The 16,721-nt window shown below is 48.4% G+C and overlaps 1 protein-coding gene across 1 annotated transcript in view; it reads left to right on the forward strand.

The window, feature by feature from the left end:
• Positions 1 to 141: 141 nt before the first annotated feature.
• Positions 142 to 16,721, forward strand: part of MMP28 (matrix metallopeptidase 28) — a 44,937-nt gene continuing 28,357 nt past the window's right edge. The window contains exons 1-3 of the mRNA XM_077836940.1: positions 142 to 190; positions 2,098 to 2,690; positions 14,930 to 15,009. Coding sequence (XP_077693066.1) covers positions 142 to 190; positions 2,098 to 2,690; positions 14,930 to 15,009 — 722 coding nt within the window. The remainder of the gene's footprint in view (positions 191 to 2,097; positions 2,691 to 14,929; positions 15,010 to 16,721) is intronic.

The following is a 16,721-nucleotide window of genomic DNA, read 5'->3' on the forward strand; positions in this document are numbered from 1 at the left end:
AATATCCTGCAGCACCAGGGTCTCCCCTCTCTCTTCCTTTAAATCACTTCTGTAGCCTGCAAGCTGGCAATCTGTATGACAGACAAACATCAGGCAAGGCGTGCTGGGAGAATCAGAGGCTGGCTATTGTTTTCAGTTGGGATGGGCGTTGATGTGGCCTATATAAACTGGTGCTACTTTGGCATCAATCGTAGGTGGCCCAACTCTGAGTCCTTCTCCTGAGACCGACTTATGGGCCTTGGAACCCCTTCAAACTGAGCTGGGCCTCCCTGTATTCTCCATCCAAATGAGTTTCTAGGAGCTGCAATTGTGCAGAAATCTTGGGAAGCGAGCCCACTGTCTGCAGGGCGGGATGGGGTACATGGGAGCAGGACAGGCTCAGCGGGAGTCAGCATGGGGAGGACTGGAAAAGGGGGGAAAGGAAAAAATTTGAGTGAGTTAGTTGCAATGAGCCTGTGGGTTTGTCTACACTGCAGCCGGGCACAGGGGGGCACAATGGGGTAACCGCCCCCAGGATGGACCTAGGGTTTCAAACAGGATTGGCCTCAGGGTGGTTAGCCCCTCTGGCTCCCTGTGCAGCTGTTACCACGCTGTGATTTTTAGCATGCTGGCTTAGTCAGACCTAACTCAGGTATGTCTCTCCAAGGGGGGCGTGACACCCCCAGCTGCAGTGTAGACATACCCTGAGTTGCAAAAGACACACAAGAGTTAGACTTTTGATCAGGGCTTCTTAACCCTATGTCGCTGTTGTTCCCGGGTTACTAGTCCGTGGTGGATAAAAGTCGGAACAAAGGGCTGGGTAAAGTCTTGAAAGCAGGTTAGGAATTCCTTGAGATGAAGGATGGTCTCATGGGTAAGAGACTCAATGGACTGCATTCAACTTTCAGCTCTGACCTCCTTGGGCTGGTCATTAAAAAATAATAATCTCCTGGTGCCTCAGTTTCCCCATCTGTAAAAGGGGCGGATAAAACTTCCTCTTCCTCTTTATACTGTAAATGCATCAGGATTGTCTCCTGCTATATGTGTGTACAGCACGTACTGCAAGGGGGTCTCAGCGTCAGAGACTTCAGCTGCTATAGAAACACACAAATAATAATGATGTAAGGCTGAAGCGTGGTGTGAATTCCGGTAGCTTGCTACTAGCTCTCTGCAGTGCCCCTAGGTGTGGAGGGGCCGGGATTGGGTCTGGTTTTATTTAACATCTTCATTAATGAGCTGGAAGGGGTTGGAGCCACGCCTAGCTTAAATGAACACATCTGCAGATGAGCCACGTGGGCCAGAGCAATACACCAAAATCTTGGTGCAAACTGCCCTGGAAAGGGGCTGCCTGGAGGGGGAGCGTCTGCCAGACTGTTCTGTTGAGGAAGTGGGGGGCAAGGTGAAATTAGAAGTTTTTAAGGTCAGGCTTGACAAAACCCTGGCTGGGATGATTTAATTGGGGATGGGTCCTGCTTTTGAGCAGGGGGTTGGACTAGATGACCTCCTGAGGTCCCTTCCAACCCTGATATTCTATGATTCTATGAAATGGACACAGTGTTGCTCCCCCACAAAGCTCGTGGCTGTCTGCAGAGCCAGGGCAGGGCCCTGTGCCACCAGAGGAGAGCTAGGCCATGTTTTTAGCCCAAAGCTTTTTGCAGATTCACCTACCCCACAGTGTGTTGTGAATTTGTGTCCATGGTGCCCAATTGTTTTCCGTGCCCCCCTCCCCCACCTTGAAAGAAAGAAAAGAAAACCGCTCCAGGGTATGATTTTGCCATTCAAAATGTCTCTCTATTTCAAAATTTCCTTTAATTTTGTTAAAGGATCACGATTGAAAGTCACCACGCAACATTCCGGTTGACCTCAAACAAAATGTGTCAACCTTTTGATTCAAAAATATCCCTGCTTGGGTTTGACCTCAAACCATATATAATATATATATTTGTTTAAAATTTCAGAATTGCCAGGGACCCAAAACATCCCTTCTTGGCCCAGCTCTGTTCCGGGTCCATCCTGTCTCCTTTTATCCCCCAGAGACCAGGCGGGTGGGGCAATATCTTGGACTGGGCCAACAAAGACAGGCTGGCCAGCTCACACCGGGCTCTTCTTCGGGTCTAGACTGGGAACCTGGGGGGAAAGGGGTTGGCAGAACTAACCAGCCGCTTGAGGACAAGTGCCCTGCAGAGGAGCTGGGTGCATCGGCCAGCAGGGGCCGGGCCGGGCCGGGCCGGGCCCTGGCACCTTCCAAAGGTCGCCTCTCATCCCCTTCGGTTCATCCGAGCTCCGAGGAGCCCGGCGGGGCACCGGGGAGGCTGCCAGGACGGGGGAGCGGGGCCCCCACAGCGGCTGAAGCCGGGGGGAACTCGGCCAAAGTTTGGGGGCACAGACCCAGCAGAATCGTGGCCAGCGGAGAGTTTCCAGCTGGTCCCCGCAAGCTGCTGCCGGCGGATCTGCCAGAGCCCCGGGGCCGGGACCCGCCCCCAGCGGGGGCGGCGAGCCGAGCCCCGCCCAGGCAGCTCGCCTCGGCCGGGCGTGCCGAGCCCTGCCCCAGCTGGCGAGCCCGGCCGGGCTGCTCCCGGGGCCAGGCGCCAGAGCGGCCGGCGGAGCGCACGGGGATGGAGGCGGCTGCCGCCCTGGCTGCCCTGGCCCTGGGGCTCCTGCTGCTGGCGGCGCCCGCCCCGGGGGCCAGCCTGGAGCTGGGGGCCGCCGAGGTGAGGGGCTGGGGCGAGGTGTGGGGAGCTGCCCAGCCCGGGGAAAATTCCGGGGTGCGCGGGGCAGGGCGCCCTGGGGAGGGGCAGAGGGATCCTGGGGGGCTGCAGGGATCCCGGGGGGGGCTCTGGGGGGCTGCGGGGATCCCGGGGGGGGCTCTGGGGGGCTGCGGGGATTCCGGGGGGCCCATGGGGGGATCCCGCTATCCCTCGCCCTAGAACAAAACGGGGCTACGTGAGAGACCAACTGAAATCGGCTCTAAGGGAAATGGGGGGATTCCTTTATCTGGGTCATTTTGCCATTTTATTTGGGTTTCAGTTTATTTTTGTCTTTATGGCACTGAACGGGGGTCTCCCCTCCTGTTCGTTCTGGAGAATTTAGGTGTCAGATTTTGGCACAGAACAAAGGGAGCCTTTAGGGCTTTGAGGTTCCTCTCATGGGGGCTCTGATTCAGTGAAGATTTACACAGATGCATAATTTTCAAACCATGGGTAGAGTGCCATTGGGTTAACTGGGATTGCTCATGGTTATAAAAAATCAAGCACGTGCATAAAACCAGGCAGCTGCATGGTTTTAAAGTATAACCTACAAGATCTGGGAGAAGCTGTTTCCACCCTCCCCCCCGCCGTTCCCCCCAATTATTATCTGCATTGCCAACCCCAACTGCTCCAGAACCGTGAGCCCAGCTCTTAAAATTATGAGACTGGCATAAAATCATGAGATTTACAAATAAATAAATAATTTTGGATTCTTTTTATTCCCCTCTGGGTTTTGAGCCTTAAGGTGTGTGTGTGTGACATTTTTAAGCACCTCCCCTCAGTCCTGAGGGTTAGAAAAACAGGAAGGATGGACCAGTGTTTAGGGCCTGGGACTTGGGAATCCTCTATTCAAATCCCTGCTCTGCCACTGACTTCCTGTGTGGCCTTGGGCATGTAGTTGCTCTCTGCCTCAGTTCCGCATCTGTAAAATGGGGATAATAGCACTGCGTCACGGCAGGTTGGAAGGATGAATATGTTCAAGTGTGACATGCTCAGATACTACAGTCCCGCAGGCCACGTAAGTACCGTCAACGTTTATTTTTGTTTTTACATGAAAGTGGAGATGAGCGCTTTGAGATCTGCTGATGAAATGTGTTATCTAAGAGCTAGGTGGTGGTGGTATCAATAATAATAATTATCCTGAATTAATCACATGACTCTAGAAGCTGAAGTTTTAAGAAAAAACATCAAATTTGGCGAGACTTGTCATTAAAACCACAGGAGTAGGTAACACTGGACTACATAAACTAGACGCACGAGTTTGTGTGCAAATTGCTAATTGTTTTATTTCCTGGCTTGGCCTTTGGTTTTCTTTGCGTTAGTGGTGACTGTGATGGCAATAAAGAATAAAGTTGAAAAGCTACATCTGAAATACCTGAATGTTGAACCATTATTATCCCCTCTATGCACATGGAGAAAAGGAGGGTGTGGATTCAGATTGGATTCGAATTTGGGAGAGTTGGCTCCCAGTCCCATGCTGAGGGCACTGGCCAGCGTTTAGCTGATTCAGGGAAGCACTTTGCCAATTCTCCTTGCAGTCAGCGGGACTTTCTTAAAACAGTGGGGTGTGTGCTTCGGTCCCATTGGCATCAATTAAAGTTAAGCACATGCTTAAAGGTAAGCACGTGTAGAAGTGTTTTCCGGAATCTGGCTCTCTGTGTACAATACATTAAATGACAAAATCCCTGTAGCTTGATGAAGGAAACACCATGAAGCCATTAGAAATAGGCAGAAAGATTGTTTAGAAAAGAAAGACAGAGAAAGGGTTGGAATACTTGTGGCACCTTAGAGACTAACCAATTTATTTGAGCATAAGCTTTTGTGAGCTACAGCTCACTTCATCGGATGCATAAAGGGTTGTTGGAGAAGTGAGAGAGAATGTAAGGCATAGCTGAAACCTCACTGAGGAATTTTTTATACCTCCTCCCCCAATATCGCCGTGGTGGCTGGTTCCCATTTCTCTCCAACTTCACATGCTCAGTCTTGAGCACAAACAGAATGTACTTCCCTAGGAGTATTTATATGTGCTGAGAAATCCACCAAAATATTCCTAAATCTGCCTTCACTTGGTATAGTAGCTCCTCCAACGTAGCCACTCAGTCCGTGTGTGTAAAATTGAGCTTGCCAGCACGGGCAGGAGTGGATTTTGTATTTTTGTTTGTTATCGAGTGCTGGGATTAGCCTGCTGTGTTGTGAGAGGTAGTGTGCGTTCCCTCTCCCTTGTTGTATCGTGCGGCTTCAGTGGAATTGGTGCTGCCTTTAAAGGAACTAAACACGAGGGCTGTCCGCTAATCGCAGTTAACGCCAGCGATTAACGCAAAACAAATTAACGAGATTTAAAAAATAAATTGCAGTTTTAATCGCACTGTTAAAGAGTAATAGAATACCAATTTAAATGTATCGTAAATGTTTCTGGATGTTTTTCTACCTTTTCAAATATATTGATTTCAATTACAACACAGAATGTGAAGTGTACAGTGCCCACTTTATATAGGGTGACCAGATAGCAACTGTGGAAAAAACGGGACGGGGTGGGGGGTAATAGATGGCTATATAAGAAAAAGTCCCAAAAAACCAGGATTGTTCCTTTAAAAATGGGACATCTGGTCACCCTAACTTTATATTATTATTTTTTTATTACAAATATTTGCACGGTAAAAAAGATAATGATGCAAAGCCGTGTAAACCGAAGCACCTTCATTTTCATCATCTGACTTAGATGCTGCCAACAGAAATTAACTCTCTTTTTTTTAACAAGCATCATCAGCATGGAAGTGTGTCCTCTGGAATGGTGATTGAAGCATGAAGCGGTATGCAAATGTTTAGCATATCTGGCATGTAAATACCTTGCAATGCCGTCTACAATAGTGCCATGTGAATGCCTGTTCTCTTTTTCAGGTGAAATTGTAAATAAGAAGCAGGCAGCATTATCTCCCGTAAAAATGTAAAGAAACTTGTTTGTCTTAGCGATTGGCTGAACAAGTAGTAGGACTGAGTGGACTTGTAGGCTCTAAAGTTTTACATTGTTTTGTTTTTGAGCGCAGTTACCTAAAAAACCAGTTACATTTGTCAGTTTCAGTTTCACTTTCACAATAAAGAGATTGCACTACAGTACTTGTATGAGGTGAACTGAAAAATATTATTTCAGTAGTTTATCTTTTTCACAGTGCAAATATTTGTCATCAATAAGAATAATATAAAGTGAACACAGCATACTTTGCATTCTGTGTTGTAATCAATTTATTTGAAAACGGAGGAAAAACATCCAAAAATATTTATCATAAATTTAAATTGGTATTCTGCTATTGTTTAAAACTGTGATTAATCATGACTTTTTTTAATCTTACAATTAATTGTGATTTTTTTTTTTAAATTGTTTGGCAACCCTACCCAAAACCTCACTATTGTGGGGCTAACCTCGCACTCCTACCACAGCAGGAAATAGGGGATGTTGGAGTGGCAGAAATCCAATATGTCCCACTTTATTGAACCGTGGATCTATCACGTTGCCCACATCAGAGACTTTTCATCAGAGCAAGGCTGGGAAGGGTTAGGTTTTATCAGCACACGTCGATAAATGTCAATTTCAGCATATACATGCAAAGGGAGGGGGAAAATGCTTGGATAATATTTGAAATTTACAGATAGGCAAAGAAAGAAAAATGCTGCTTGAAAACTAAGACCTTCTGGGGAAGGCACTGGACTTGGATGGATTAGTTTACACTCCCAGCTTGGCCACCGACTATCCTTGTGCAAATCACTTAGGCCTGCTCTCCGTTTAAAGATTAGATGGATTTAGCTCCACGCTCTGAGAAATTTCACACCCTGAGTCCTAACCCATGGGGAAAGACACAACTAGGTCGGTGGAAGAATTCTTCTGTAAATCTAGCTACCGCCTCGCAGTGGTGGATTAACAACCTCGACGGGAAAACCCCTTCTGTCGCTGTCAGAAACATCTACACCATGGCAGCCCAGCTGCAGCCCCGTAGCTGTCCAGACATAGACTCTCTGGGCTCTCTGGGCCAGGGACTATCTCTTGCCAAGTATCTACGCAGGGTCTCGCCCAATGGGATGCTGGTCTGTAGGTGCTATTGTATTTCTGCTAAGAGTGACACCCCCACAAACTTTCCTTGTGAAAGATTTAAATTAAACTGTTTTAAAAAATTCTGCTGCTGGAATAATTCCTTCAATTTGGCACCAGTATATTTCCCCCCTTAACAGGAGGAAAAGCAGCACTGGGGTGGAGGGAGAGGTCATGAGTCGATTTCCTGTAAGGAATAACCGTCATCATTTTATTGATCCTGTAATCTAAGGAGGAATAAAAGGCTCATTAGATCATAGCTGCTAACAATGGCTAGTGATCGCACCGAGGTGTCAAAGTTCAAAGATTTAAAGTGGGGGGGGGGAGGGAGGAGGGATAGCTCAGTGGTTTGAGCATTGGCTTGCTAAGCCCAGGGTTGTGAGTTCAATCCCTGAGGGGGCCATTTAGGGATCGGGGCAAAAATTGGGGATCAGTCCTGCTTTGAGCAGGGGGTTGGACTAGATGACCTCCTGAGGTCCCTTCCAACCCTGATGTTCTACGATTCTACGAACGTGAACCTCCATGTGGATAATTGCGACGCAATTACATGAGTCACAGATTTGAATGTGCAGCGTGAACAATCAAACTTTCTTTACAGCTGGGTCATGAAACAATCATTGCTTGTTGCTGAAAAGAACGCCCTGGAGTCAAATGTTTGAAAGCTTCTGGGACCAGTCAGATTTCGCTTTCCTGACTTTTATTCTGACTAATGGTGACGGATTCTATTTTTTTCCTCTCTTGATATCCCTTTAAAAACAAAACCAAGCCCCCCCCTTCCCCCAAACATTAATACTTTTTAAAAAGAGCAGCGTGTGAAAACTGGTTCGGCAGGTATTTGGGTGTTTGTTGGGTCAGAGCCTCATTCTGAACGCTGGCAAAACTCCCCCAGGCTCCTTAACCCATCTGGTTTCACTTGCACCACAGTGACTCCTGCCTCTCCCGGGGGCGAGCAAGATGACCATTGGGCCACCGAGCGGGGAATGCAGGCTCAGTCGCAAGTCGTTGTAGTCGCTCAGGGCAAAGCCGAGAGGGCTGTCTGTGTTTATAACGGCAGTTATTTTCCCAGCGTCTGTGCTGAGTGAAGGGAGTGTATGGTAGCCAGAACGTGGAGGCCAGAAGACGAAAGGAGGGGGGAGGCATACAGTTCACGAGCAAAGGGGAAATTCTAGTTTATGCTGATGTGAAATTTATTTATTTAATATTAAAGCAACTGAGAAGAATCTCTTTGATTGCTCAGTGGAATATAACACGGCACAGATGACACACTGGTCTGAAACTGTGTGCATTTCAACCTCCTCGTGGTGGTTAGATGTATTTAATTTTTATAGGGATATACTATGTATTATTGGTGTTCCAGCAACACCTGGGCTCTGCTTGGCGCTTTCCAAACAAGCAGGAAGCCACTGGGCCAGGTTGGTATAATGCCGTTGCAGGTCTGGTCCACTGAAATTGATGAAGATACTCCATTTACACCAGCTGAAGATCTAGCCCACAGTCCCTGCCCAGAAAAGGCAGGTCAAGAAGACAAACAAAGCATGAAGAGCTTGGAAAAGGCTTAAAATATACAGTCAAAATGTAAACAGCTTACATGTTCTATCTTTGTTCCAATCATTCTGTTGTCTGTTGGTTAATTTCATGTTGGAGTGGGTCTTGAGGGACATGCAGGAGAGAGCATTCCTTATGGAGGAATTTCATATGCAGGGGTGGCATGGGAGGAAGAGTAAAGCAGGGTGTTGGTTTAACCAATCTCGGACCTCGTTTTCCGTTGAACTTGGTTCGTGTACCTTTTCAGTGATGGAGGAAACTAGGGCTGTACTTGAAGTATCATATGTGTGTTTGAAAAAAGATCCATGAGGGCTCACTCCAAGAGGTTGTGCCGTCCAGAGTGCAGCTTGGGAGTGTGGGAAATAGACAAACAAGAAGTCTTTGCATTCCCCTAAACCACATGTTTAGAAAGCAGTGAATAGTTTAGGGTGATGCAGGTAGCATGGATCCTACCACCACAGTGTTTATCCTCCTATAGCGCTCTTCACCCAAGCATCTTGCCATGCTTTGTAAACGTTAATTAAATCCTTATCAGTTCTGTGAAGTAGGTAAGTATCGTTATCCCTGTTGGAGGGAAACTGAGGCATGGGAGTTAAGGGCCTTCATTTCAGAGGTGATGAGCACCTGCAGCTCCCATTGACTTTCAGTGATGCTATTGGCCCTCTGCGTGTCTTCGCAACCCCTAAGCAGGGGTGCTGGAAGTAGGGGTGCTGGGGGGGGCTGCCGCACCCCCTGGCTTGAAGGGGTTTCCATCATATCCAGGGTTTACAGATGGGTTCAATGGCTCTCAGCCCCACCCCCCACTGTACAAATTGTTTACTGTGCTAGCCATTGGTAATGCTGACCTTGCAGGAAGGAACTCATTGGTTTAACTGCTGAATTGGAATGCATGTGGATTCGCTTGCGTGGCAGCCACTTTATCCACTGTGACGGGGAAAGGGAGATACAAAAATAGGTTCCTTGTAGATTTCTGAGTTGTGCCAGGTGGGACCGATAGCCGGAGAGAGGCTGAGGTCCAAAGGACGTGGCATCCAGCTGAAACTATCATTCAAATGAGGGAGAAGGGCTTTCGAAGTGTTTCTGATCTAAAACAATTACGGTCTGCCTGAAGTCCCGCTGTCTTGGGGTTAAGGATTCAACCTGCAACTAAAATCTGTTGCTTCTAATTGTGGTTTCCAAGGGGAGGAAATTCAAACGGTGTTTGCTTCTTGCCTATGGACACTTTCAAGTGAGGAAACACCTTGCCCTCCGCCTGAAGTGTCCATAGGGATGTTTTCCCCGGCGGGAACTCTTGCTCTTTTGGAGTGTTATCTGAGGCGAGGCCAGGACGTTGCAGCTTTGTCTTCCCTTCCAGCTGCAGGCAACCAGGGCCAAGCTTCATGCAAGTCATTCATGGGAACAGCAGTGGGTGGGCTGTCTGCTCCAGGGCTGAAGCCTCTGCCATAAAGCCCTAATTGGCTTCAATGGGCTTTGGGTCAGGTCCTGACCAGGAAAGCAGGATCTGTATCATAGGTACTTACAAGGCCCCCATTGCCTTAGTACTCGAGTCTCCAGATCCTCAAAGGTATGAAAGTGCCAACTGCCAAGTTCCCATTGAAATCAATGGTCGTTAGGTGCCTATATACCTTTGAGGATCTGGGCCTGAGTGCCTCATGGTCTTTGATGTATTTATCTTCACAGCGCCCCTGTGGGGCAGGGCAGGGCTGTTCTCCTTGTCCTATGGATAAGGAACTGAGGCACAGAGAGGCTACACCATTTCACTTCCTTGCCTCAGTTTCCCTGTCTGCCAAATGGGATAATACAGGCCACCTTTTAGGGGTGTGCTCCTTTGTCAGTGAGCATCCGTGTCAGGGCCTGAAAGGGTCAAATACCTTCGCCACTTTCACCCAATGAATCCCCTCCCCCACAGCATCCTCAGCCCTGTGCATAGTAAGTCCTTCCTGCCCTGGCTTGACCTGCTCCCTGGGGCACTTGCTGCCTTCTGTGAGTCTGGCTTTGAACCAGCCAGAAGAATTTCCCTCTTGTTTTGCTCCATTCTCCGGTGCAGAGGGAGTGCTGGGCATGTTTTCCTTTAATGCTCAACTATTCATTTCCTGCTGCTTTTTATATTGCATGGAAAATAGAATTTTCCCTTCTGTGGCAGCGGACGGGGCGGGGTGGGGGCTAAAACTTTCCTAGCATTGCGAAACTTTTAATGATGGCTTCTAGCTCTGCCTAGTAACTTTAAACTGTAGCTGTAATGAGATTTAATCATCTTGTTTTGATCAAGTGACATAAAATCCCCCTATTTGTATTCTCCGGGGTGGGGGTTCAGAGCTGTGGCAATTCTAGAGGCTGTGTTGTCTATTGGTTAGAGCAGAGGTGGCTGAGAGTCAGGATTCTTGGGTTCCATTGTTATAGTCAAAGGTCTCTGGTGCAGGGACCTTGCCCCCAATCCCAAAGGTATTTAGGCACCTGCATTCCATTGATTTCAGTGGGAATTAGGTGCCTAAATACCTTTGGGGACCTGGACCCTTGTCGTGTTCAATGTCTGATAATTGCCATGCAGAGCCAGAGAACTATACACGTAAAGCAGAACTCACCCCTTTGTGGATGGCCAGCATAAAACCTATATCCATTTCACTACTAGAGGTTTGTATCTGCATCTGATCCATGATCCGCGAAAAAGGTCCGCAAATATCTGTGGATTTGCAGGGCTCTATTCGCTACCTCTCCGCGCAGGAGTGAATGTCACCCACAAGGAATAATCATGCTCTATCCAGGGTCTGTGCAATTGATTACATAACTGGTCCCCAGAGTAATAATGGAAACCATTAAAAAAAAAAACCCAAATAAACATTCCCCTGCTGTGTTTACAACCCAAATATTGCCTCCCATGAGAGCTGGCAAGTGAAACTGACCAGAAACTAAAGGGAAGGTGACAAGCCTAGTTTCATTTTCAAAGCGGAGTGAAATCCAGGACGTTTTAAGGGCTTGTATATGCTGGGAAGCTAATTCAGATTAGGCACAGTATGAATTTAAAGCAGCACAGCTATTCCTGATTAACCCCACTTTGTGGATTAAACTGATTTGGAATATGGCACTCTGGAATAAAAGCATCCAAACCGAGAGTTAATCAGGAATAGCGATTCTGGAGTAACTCTCCATAGAGACAAGTGCTTCACGCACAGCATGAGACCTTGTTGACACACACAATTACTCCAGAATAGTGACTGTGCTTTAAATTCACACCCTACCTAAATTGCAGTTAACTTTCAACTACAGACAAGCCCTTTGTAGAGAAAAATACATTAGATTTCCCCCCCTCCCCGTTTTAAGAATTTGAGGTATTATTAAAGCACACACACAGGAATGTGCTTAAAACGTGACTTTTTTTTAAAACCAAGTATCCCTTTGAATGTTTGTAAAGGGCTTTTAGACTCTCTGATTGGAAATATGTTGTGGCATAACAATATTGTAATAAGACCATGCACTTTTTGTATCGGGGGCGTCGGCTTTCCATTTATGCTGCATTGCACCTTTGGGTGCAATGAAACAGTTGGAAATAAGACCAGCAAGCACCATACAAGTAACTGGTGGTGATCTAAGTTCATCTGCGGAGTAACAAACACAAAGGCATAGGTGTTAAAGAGGGGAGGGGAGGGGAGAGAAACAGTCCTATTCCTCAGACATTTTTTTTTCTATGCTGTGTGGTTTTAGCCGTGTCAGTCCTAGGATCTTAGAGAGACAAGGTGAGTGAGGTGATGGTTTTGTTGGACCAACTTCTGTTGCTGAGAGAGAGAAGCTTTCCAGCGAGACAGATCTCTTCTTGAAGCTCGGCTCTCTCACCAACAGAAGTTGGGCCAATAAAAGAGATCACCGCGCCCACCTTGTGTCTCTAACGTTTTGTATGTGTTTGGCTATACCAGGTGTTGTATATCACAGCTGGAAAGACACAGTCTCTGGCAGGGCTATATGATGAAATCTGTGGTCCGCCTGCATTTCCCCCCCCTCAACTCAGGTGTATTTACTCCAGGAATGCTGATAAGGAAAGGGGAGTACCGGAGAGAACAGAGATGGAACAGTGCAGTGCCTCTGGGGGTCTGCTGGTCTCTGCTGAGTCTTGGCTAGAAGCTGGATTAATGAGAAATGAGCTCTCTTTGTAGCATGCTAGGATAGCATGCTAACAGAAACGGCTTGGCTTTCCCTGAAAGCAATTGCTTACAAAGACCGAGCCAAACAGCAAAGTCACCCGAATTAATCAGAAGCGCGAGGGCTGCGTGCAGTGAGATGAGATTCAGTGCTAATGAATTTAAAGTCAGACACCTAGGAACAATAATTGGAAACCTTAGGACCTGAGCGCCTCACTACCATAGGATGGATTCGTCCTCACAGCCTCCCTGGGAGGCCAGGCAGGATGCCCATTGTACAGATGGGGAATTGAGGCACGGGGACACCATGGTCTTGTCTACACTGAAAAATGTTTCTGTTTCAGGTATGCTGGTATAGTTAAAGGGGCAAAAACCCTGAGGCTAGATGCACTTGTGGTCTAAAAGCTTTTGTATCCGTATAGCCTTTTCTGATTCAGCAGAGCAAAATGATCGATTCTGGTATAACTGAGTCTGTGCAAAGGCTTTTAGTGACGTAACTCTGTCCGCAACAGACTCTGTTTAAGTCAGATTTGAGTTAATGGTAGTATCAGTCAAGTTGCTGTGTTAATCACCCCCCCCCCCACCCTGTAAGTCCGTGGCAGAGCTGAGAATTGAACCCAGATCTCGTGGCGAAAGCTCTAGCCTGTCTTAGACACACTGTAGTGAAGGACAGTGCTGGAGAAGAAGGCCTCCGAGAAGAGAGTCTGAAGGAATTGAGATTATAGCCTGGGAAGGAAAAGACTGAAGGAAGGCAGCTATAAACAATTCTGAGGAGTGAAGGGAGGGAACTGTTCGTCTCACAGAATAATAGAAGCAGCAGGCTAAATGTGATGGAGGAAGAAATCCCAGATCTGCTCGTAGCCATAGCAACTGGAGCCTGCAATGGACTCGTCAAAGGGAGTTGCGACAACTGGGCCCTGATCCTGCTCACGTTGAATTCAGTGTCAAAGTTCCCATTGCGGGTGCAGGGTTATGGCCTGTCATGGCAGACACCAAAAAGGATGGGATGTTAATGCAACAGAGTGTAACTTGCCTGTCCAGGAACTGTGGAGGTGTAAGGTAAATAGTAGTTAAAAGCCATTGTTATGTTTGACAGCATACACATAAAGAAGTGAGATAAAACCGTAAATACTCTTGCTGAAAGGTTGCAATGTAACATAACTTTATTTCTCAGAATTCAGAGAGAACTACATAAGAACCCAAAAATAGGAGAGACAAAACAGGCTGCTCCCTGGGGGCAGGGAGGCATAACTTTCCAGCCTGACTCTCATCACAAGCTTCATTGCAGAGCCCTCTAGCCTGCAAGCAAGACCAGGAGCCCCTTCTCCCCTTAAAATGATAGCTTGCAAATCCAACATGGTCCTCAGGACACCACAAATATATAGTTTAAAACAAAATATCTACATCCATCCTGCTTAACCCACCCACCCAAATGTATTGGTGACACCTTGGATCATGAAAACAGCCCAGTTGGTCTCACTTCAGTTTCCCATCAGTTACGCTCTCTGGTTCTCATTGCTAGCCGGGGAGGTTGGTTGTCTAATGAAACTGTTTCCACTGGGATGGGAGACAATTTCCTGAGAACTTTTCTATGCATCTTGTATGTTGGACCAAGTCTGACCTGACGAGGTCCCTTTATTTAAATAATTAATAATTAAAGAACAATCTGGAAAACAGAACTCCCTGCTGCAGAGCAGAGAATGCCATGAGATCATGTTCCCTCTCCAGTGATGCACCTGGTTCCTTTGCAGCAGAAGACCTTGCGCACACAACTTTACTGTGGCCACAAATCTCTCCTGTGCTCGATCCTTTCCCCCACTGAAGGCCATGGGAGTCTTGCCATTGACTTTGTAGGGCGCAGAATGGAGCTGATCGACATCCAGCGTCTTTCTCGTCCCTCAGAGGCTTAGAACCATTTCAGGACGCTTGGTGAACTTTGGATGTGGGCTGTGTGGTTGGCAGGCTATGCCCAGAGCTCTCTGTTTGAGTGGCACGTCGCAGTATTTCCAAAAACTCAGTGACTCTCAAAAATGTGTATTGTATTGGCAGTGTATTGTAACAAACGGGTGCATGTATGTGACAGTGCAAAAACTACTGCCCTCTGCTGGCTGGAATCAGAATGGCCCAATAATGTCATGAGGCCTATATGCCAGCAGAGAAAGAAGAGTCCCTTTTAGCTCAAAGTGGTGGAGGCTGATGCTTTTGGGACGGGAAGATCTCAGTTCTGTGACTTCTGTCCCCACGAAAATCACAAGTAAGCAACATCCACGCAACTGTGTACTCCTAGGTGGGCCTGGTTTTGCTGCACTATTTCCAGACGCGAACGCTGTGTCCCAAGCAATCAAGTGCAGATGAGCGACTGTTAATATTTTCAGGCTTTTTTTTCCCCCAGTTGTGCTTCAGCTATGACTTAGTTTTCTCTCTTCCTGTTTTTCCTTTGATGGCAGATGTTCCTGGAGAAGTATGGCTACTTTGATGAGCCAGCTCCTAGTGGACCCACATCTGCACAGTTCGCAGAAGCAGTGAGGTAAGAATCTTCCTTCGTGTAGAAATTTCAAATGCAGCAGACCAAGATCCCCATCCAGCCCCCGGCTTCTGGGTTGTGTGAGCTGCCCCCTGACCTTAGATGGGGTTGCCAACTTTCTACTCACACAAAACTGAACATCCTGGCCCCGCCCCTTTGCTGAGGCCCCACCCCCCGCTCACTCCACCCCCGCATCCTGCTGTCGCTTGCTCTCCTCACCCTCAATCACTCGCTCATTTTCACCGGGCTGGCTCAGGGGGCTCGGGTGCGGGAGGGGTTGAGGGCTCCGGCTGGGGGGCGCGGGCTCCAGAGCGGGGCCAGAAATGAGTTCAGAGTGCGGGAGGGGGCTCCAGGCTGAGGCAGTGGGTTAGGGTATGGGGGGGCATGAGGGCTCCAGCTGGGGGTGCAGACTCTGGGGTGGGGCTGGGGATGAAGGATTTCCAGTGTAGGAGAGTGCTCTGGGCTGGGACCGACAGGTTCAGAGGGCAGGAGGGGGCTCTGGGCTGGGGCAGGGGGCTGGAATGTGGGGGGTGTGAGGGTTCCAGCTGGGGGTGCGGGCTCTGGGGTGGGACTGGGGTTGAGGGGTTCGGAGGGCAGGAGGGGGATGAGGGCTGAGGCAGGGGGTTGGGGCACGGGGGGGGTATCAGGCATGCAGGCTCTGGGCGGCACTTACCTCAAGCAGCCGCCATGTCCCCCAACTTCCGTCTCCTATGCGGAGGCGCTGCCAGGCGGTTCTCCGCGCTGCCCCATCCATAGGTGCTGCCCCCGCAGTTCCCATTGGGGGGACAACATGGCAGCTGCTTCCCAGGAGCCGCACGGCGTGGAGGTTAGCAGGGAGGCCGCCACCTGGAAAAGTCGTTGATCGGAGCTGCCAGGATCCCTTTTTGACCGGGTGAAAATCGGACACCAAACCTTAAAGTCTCTTCCCAGCAAAGGTCTTTTGCTATGCTCTGTCTCTCTTATGAGCAGACAAAAGCACAGCTGGTTGTTCTAAAATACACAGCCGCATGCCCAGCGCCATTCAGCCCAGTATCTTACTGCACTGATTAGTTTTCCTTTTATGGCCTGGTTAGAATAATATCTGCAGCAATGCTGCAGTTCATGGCTGGCTGGAAGATTTCATGAATGCCTGGGATGACAGCCACACTTATAACAACAACACCACCGGGTCCTTCTATGGTGCTTTTCATCAGTGGATCTCAAAGCACATTACAAAGGAGGCCCCCTTTGTATCATCACCCCCATTTTGCAAATGGGTAAACTGAGGCACGAGACATGAGTTGCCCAAGGTCACCCAGAAGGTCAGGAATAGAACCCAGGTCTCCTGAGCGCTAGTCAGGTGCTCTGTTCCCTAGGACACACCGTCTATGTTCTCTCCTACGCTGGCGTAGAGGGGCCATAGATTTCGAGGCCGGAAGGGTCCATCGTGATTGAAGGGTATCATAGGATCATAGAATATCAGGGTTGGAAGGGACCTCAGGAGGTCATCTAGTCCCACCCCCTGCTCAGAGCAGGACCAGTCCCCAACAAAAAGATTGTTGTCTCCAGGAAGCTGTGCTCCTCCTGGGGCTTTAGTTAACTGATTAATGCCAGGGGTGGGCCTCCCACCCCAGTGCATCCTCATGGATTGCGTTTGGTGCCATGGAGATTTGCCCTTTCCAAGGGAGCCTGGCTCCGGAGAGTTTACCCTCCTTTCCCCAAGTGCCCAGCCTATG

The sequence above is a fragment of the Eretmochelys imbricata genome, chromosome 17 (assembly GCF_965152235.1).
Source record: "Eretmochelys imbricata isolate rEreImb1 chromosome 17, rEreImb1.hap1, whole genome shotgun sequence".
Classification (NCBI taxonomy): Eukaryota; Metazoa; Chordata; order Testudines; family Cheloniidae; genus Eretmochelys; species Eretmochelys imbricata.